This window comes from Cynocephalus volans, chromosome 5, assembly GCF_027409185.1.
Source record: "Cynocephalus volans isolate mCynVol1 chromosome 5, mCynVol1.pri, whole genome shotgun sequence".
Taxonomy (NCBI): Eukaryota; Metazoa; Chordata; class Mammalia; order Dermoptera; family Cynocephalidae; genus Cynocephalus; species Cynocephalus volans.
Window position 1 is genome coordinate 65390205 of NC_084464.1, and position 6000 is coordinate 65396204.

A 6000-nucleotide genomic window follows, 5' to 3' on the forward strand; every position below is an offset into this window, starting at 1 on the left:
TATAAAGTAGCATATTAGATAATCCAAAAGCTATCTTTCAATACTATATAAAATACATACTATTCAACTTTATTTTCCATTAATTTTATTACTCATTTACACAATTTTCTCAGGTTTGTAAATTTACCATTGTTAATTTTTCTTGTCTCAACATATGACCAGTAAGACACTGTATTAAAATAAAAATTTTGGAGCAAATAGTAATACATAATAATTTCCATCTCTAAGGAAAGACTTTAATATTTAAGAATAAGGTAAAATCACATTATTGTATTCTTCTAACCAACAAAAATGATGTAGTCAGCATAGCTGGATTAAATTAAGAATGCACTACTGTGCTAGGTGCTAGGGAATGAAGTAGGGGTGCATGCAAACATGCCTTCAAGAGACCTATAATCTAGAGAGTAAGACACTTTGGCAGAATGCAAGGTGGCAAACGACTGTAGGGGACAATTCCTGGGCATGGCAGAGCAGTGGGCAGCCCAGGACAGTAGTCATCACTATAGCATTGGTAATACAGTTGCACTTTTTTTTTCTTTTCATTTAATTACAGTGACACTTGATGTCAGCAAATTCCACCTGGGCCTGGGGCTGAGAGCCAGATGGTTAGGAGAATAGAGGGGTTTGCTTTTAACGCACGCACAAATGAATAGAAATACAGGATGTTTTACACAAATGTAAGATCTGGTATTCAAAGCACTAAATATTTCAAATTTGTTCCTCTGCAAAATTCTTCTGATTGAAATATTCACTTCAAAATTAAATTAAAACTAAAAGAATGTTCATGAAAAGATGCTTTTCATCTCATATTACACCAGCAGGTGTTCTGATATGAAAGAAGATATGGATCACAATATTTAAGAAAATTTTCATAGAAGATAATTAATATCTTGGTTTTGTTTTTCATTTTTTTCCAACTCAACATGCTCAGAGAAAAGTAATGCAACCAAATTATCCAGCATTTGTTTTTGAATCTTAGAATTTTGGATTTTGTTACCTTGTGCCTTTTAGTACTCAAAGCAAAAACTAATCTCTTACTTGAGGTTTATTGAGATTATATTGCTAAGTATCAGCACTATATCAACAAAGGTAATGTATTTTAATTCTCTCTTTCTCCCCTTTGTACATTTGAGAACTTTTTTTGTTATTTATGCTGCATGAAAGGAGAGTTGTAATTTTCAGATTATGATGAAAGTTAGCACTTTAAATAGTTTGAGGATAACTTCAAATAACAGATGAGATGCCTTAATAGCCAAGTAATAGCTTGGAGTAAAAGTAAATTCTTTAGATCCTAATATACCTAGTTTTTGTAATTTAACAGAGAGAGAAGAGAGAGAAATTGAGAAGGAAATAAAGGAGAGGGGTATATCTAAAGAGAGAGAAAAAGGTAGACAGAGAGATAGAAAGACAGACTCAGAGAAGTAGCAGCTTTGTGGTCAAAGTCAGAATTCCTTTGCTTTAAATGACTTATTCACAGTTTGGTTCCTAAACTACCTACATCAGCATCACCTGGAAACTTATTAGACGTGCAGATTTTCACCCTATCCCAAACCTACCAAACCAGAAACTTTGGGGATGGTATCCAGGAATCTGTGTATTGACAAACCCTACAGGTGATTCTGAAGCACTTTAAAATTTGAGAATCAATACTCGTTTAGGTATGACCTGGCATCAGTTTATTAGCCCACGTGAAATAAAGTCATTTACTGCGCAGGTATCTACAACAGAGGCCGCCATCACCAGTATTGTCCACCTAGTTGGAGGTCTAAAAGAAGAGGCTGAGTATCAATGTTGAATCTCGCCAATGTCTCACTCAAAGAGAGAATGGTTTACAATTACCACTTGGTTAAAAGTGCAGTGTGAAAGAAGACTGGTTTGGAGGCACTTGTGCGCTTTATGGCAACCTGCATGTCTTGAGTTTTCAACTAAAACTTTCAAATCCCCAATTTTACTTATTAAGGTTTAAGTTTTGTGGAAGCAGACAGTTTCTAAGAATTATCATTGCTGGGAAGGAAAAAATAAAGTAAAATCTTGCACGTACAAGAAACTCTGGAAATGGAATAATAGACCATGTATATAGATCTCTACATGTGAATCCATAAATCCTTCTAAGAGGTCTGAATTTAGTATAGTTACCTTAATAGGAAAAATGGTAAAGAAACAGGTTTCCCTAAACTCTGCCAATTTTATGGAACAAAGAGTCAACCACTTACCTCATTATGTGCAAATGACACAAATGAGAAAACTTCCTGTAAAAGGAATGTGTTGAGACTGTTTTATGCTGTACATTGAATACGTATTTCTCTTTTTTGTCTATATTTCAAAGATTTAACATAATATGTCGACATCACTGAAATTTTGTTATCAACAGGGATAAAATAATAATTTTATCTAATAGTATTCATTTGAATTTTACTATTTCTGAATTTCTCCAAAACCATAAAAAACTTGATATTCAAATTAATTCATTTTTGGCAAAAGATTACTCTCAGTCTGTGAGAAAAATTACTACTAAATTCTCCAAAGCTTGGAGAGTTTCTTGGATATTACATATTATTGATGAGTTAATTGCAAAAGTGTCAGACGCTGGGCCGAGCCCGTGGCGCACTTGGTAGAGTGCTGCGCTGGGAGCGCGGCGACCCTCCCGCTGCGGGTTCGGATCCTATATAGGACTGACCAGTGTACTCACTGGCTGAGTGCCGGTCACGAAAAAACGACAAAAAAAAAAAAAAAAAAAAAAAAAAAAAAAAAAAAAAAAAAAAAGTCAGACGCAATGATATTGAGCTTCACTCCCAGTGTACATTGTTTTAATGAAAATTAAGGCAAATATGCTAATAAAATGTAGTCTGGATATGCTAAAACCTGAAATATCAGATGGCAAAAATCCCAAAGCTGCTCATGGACCCAAATTGTGAAGAGGGCTATGATTATTTTAATACTAGTATAATGATAGAATGTACTTGATGTAAATCATAATAGTAATTACTGCATTTCAAAAAAATCTGTCTACTCATTACAATTTAGAAAGCTTTCAATGCTCGTTAATTTTACAGTGGATGACTTCTCTACTTCCTACAAATCTCAAGTCAAAAGAAAATAAATTCCATTAAGTTATATTCAACTAATTTTCAAACTGCATGAAACAAAATAATAGATTTTTTAAAGAAACAATATATAAACAAAAATATTGTTAATTTAAGTTTATTCTATTACCTTACGTACCACAGAAAACGAAGTGAAAAGGCATGAAAAACATTATTAACTCCCAGAAAGCAAAGGGAATTATTTTCTACACAACTACTGCTACTTAAGATGGGGCAAAAGACTTCCCCCCAACTTGCCACGTATTTCTATTCTCTTAAATTTTATTTATAAGCTTTGGAGTTAGCATATCTTTTATGTTTTCATGAAATGTATTTCTATAATTGTTGTATCTCATGTGTGTAATATCATGTCAATTGTTTAAAATCATACATTGGAAGTTCTTTATGCCTGATTGTACTGTGTTTTCATGAAGAAAATTTTTATCAAATCCAATGTGATTACACACCTACTGCTATGAAGGATGCTCATTATGTAGTTTTTAAGTAAAAACTATATTGAGGATTCTATAATCACATTTATACTGCCTTTTCTATTGTATGAAAAATCTTCTTGTTGTTGATTAGATAAGTTGGATATTCACTCACAATTTGTGTCAAATCTTTGCAGTTAAGGATTGAATTAAGCCCTCTGGTGTGGTATTTAATGAGCAAAATATTTTTCCCAATAAGTTTATATAACAAGGGATAATCATGATATAAAAGGTTTTTAATGTTGTTTTTAAGAACAGGTACTATAATAAAGAAGGTTAACATTAGTACAGAGATATTTCATAAAGATTTTGTAAAACCACATATAGTATTAAATCTCGGAGCTGTTATCTGAGTCAAGAGATTTAATCTACTTTCACTTAAAGGAAATGATGACCTCATGATTTTCAATTTATCATCAGACTAGTAAATATGGCATTTACACAATTTTTTCCCCTGGCTATTATATTTAGGACTATTTTAAGTTCAATGATAAATTTTAAAATATATATTTTCTGTTTTTATTCTTATCTAATTGATTCTGATAAATTACAGACAAAAATGCCAAGGATCTTAACTTCAAATCCATTTTCACTCAGCCCTGTTTATTCTAACCTTTATCAAAAATGGAGCCAAAATAACCTTGCAAGGTAAATATTTGAAGCCTAGGGAAATGGATTTGAGTCTGAGGTGGTTTCTCAAGACAAGTGAACCTTCTCATAGTGAAATTCCAAGAAAGACAAACTATTACAGTACTTCAAGCTATTTCAAGCTATTTCACTCATTTGAGAATGTTTTGCTAGGAGTATCTGTTATCACAGACTATATACTTGACCACTTCTCCTACTAGAGCCAGCCCTGAAGAGGAGTCCTGGGGTCTTCATTGTCATTCAGGCCAGAGGGCATACAGGAGAAGTGGGGAGCACAGGAAAGTTTCTTAACACCTCTTTGGTCTTGCCTTCCTTTCACTGTTTCCACACTCTCCACCCGCAGCGCTTCCCCCCAGGCCTGCCCCCAAGCTCAGCATCAGCAGACCTCCATCCACAGCTTGTCTTGCCCCACGAGCCACCCCATCCTTCAGCTTAACCTCATCCAATTGCCTCAGGCTCTTGTCATCTCCTCAGCTGAGCAAGAGGCAAGTAACTATCTTGAGAACAAATAAATAAAGCAAAGCTCAAGGAAAAAAGTAAAAATTTTCATTTCTACATCCAAAATATTTACAATTATACATTTTTTAAAAAAACATTTATTTTCTTCCCAGAATATCTATGTTTATCAGTGATCTTCTGGATCTATGTCAGCTCCCTCTCCAAGCTCTAGCTAAGCTTGCTGCTTCAAGCTAGAAGGAATCCCAGTTTTAAGAATCTTATTTTAAGGTCAGTAGGGAGATATGTCTGAAGAGGTACTGCTGTGGCACCTTTGGAAACAAAAGTCTCTATTTCATTACTTTTCATAGGTTTGGCCCCTTTTCAATATCAGAAAGGTAATACTCAATTCTTTTTAAAATGTTGTTTATTATGTAATAAATTTCTAATTAATTAAGTGTTTAAGGTAATATTTTAATTACCAAAGGAGAATGGTACAAACAAAATATTCATGAGGTTGGGAAATCCTTAACAGTGCATGGAAGCTTAATTTATTGGAGATGTGATAATGAAAACATCTCCAGAACAGAAGTGACATTCCCTTCACAGGGGCATGGATTCAAAAGCTCTCTTTATATGACTCAGGTACACTAAGTGGAGGACTTGTCAATAAAGCTGTACCTAGATCATGCAGAATATCCTTTATGGAATGAAAAAAAAAATAACATTTTAGAGTATTGCCAATGCACACATCCAAAAACATTTACAATTTTTGTAGATGTAGAGTTGTATGTGTGTGTGTATCTTTATATACACATATATGCAACACTTGATTAGCCTGAGAATATCTCACAATGTATATTAATTTTATGTCAGCCTTTTAAAAAATTTTCCTTCTTCATCTAGTTCATTCCTCTCTTAAATTATACCTTCTGGGTTGGTGGCTAGTTCCCCTCACTCTTTTACAAATATCCAGGTTCCATATTTCTGCTAGTCTAGAGAGATTCCCCAAACCCTCTCCAATTTTTTTTTTTCTTATTCTTCCTTTTTATTTGTTTTCTGTTTCTTTGTTTGTTTGTTTGTTTTTTTTTCTTTGTCGTTTTTTCGTGACCAGCACTCAGCCAGTGAGTGCACCGGTCAGTCCTATATAGGATCCGAACCCGCGGTGGGAGCGTCGCCGCGCTCCCAGCGCAGCACTCTACCAAGTGCGCCACGGGCTCGGCCCTGTTTGTTTGTTTTTAACTAGCATTCTTTTTTTTTTTTTTTTTTTTTTTTTTAATTTTATTTTGTCGATATACATTGTAGCTGATTATTGCTCCCCATCACCAAAACCTCCCTCCCTT

General features: G+C 34.1%; 1 protein-coding gene across 1 annotated transcript in view; it reads left to right on the top strand.

Annotated features, from left to right (window-relative positions):
• HCRTR2 (hypocretin receptor 2) overlaps positions 1 to 1757 on the top strand; it is a 101802-nt gene extending 100045 nt beyond the window's left edge. Inside the window, exon 8 of the mRNA XM_063098007.1 lies at positions 1715 to 1757. Within this exon, the coding sequence (XP_062954077.1) occupies positions 1715 to 1757 (43 nt within the window). The remainder of the gene's footprint in view (positions 1 to 1714) is intronic.
• The last annotated feature ends 4243 nt before the right edge of the window (positions 1758 to 6000 follow it).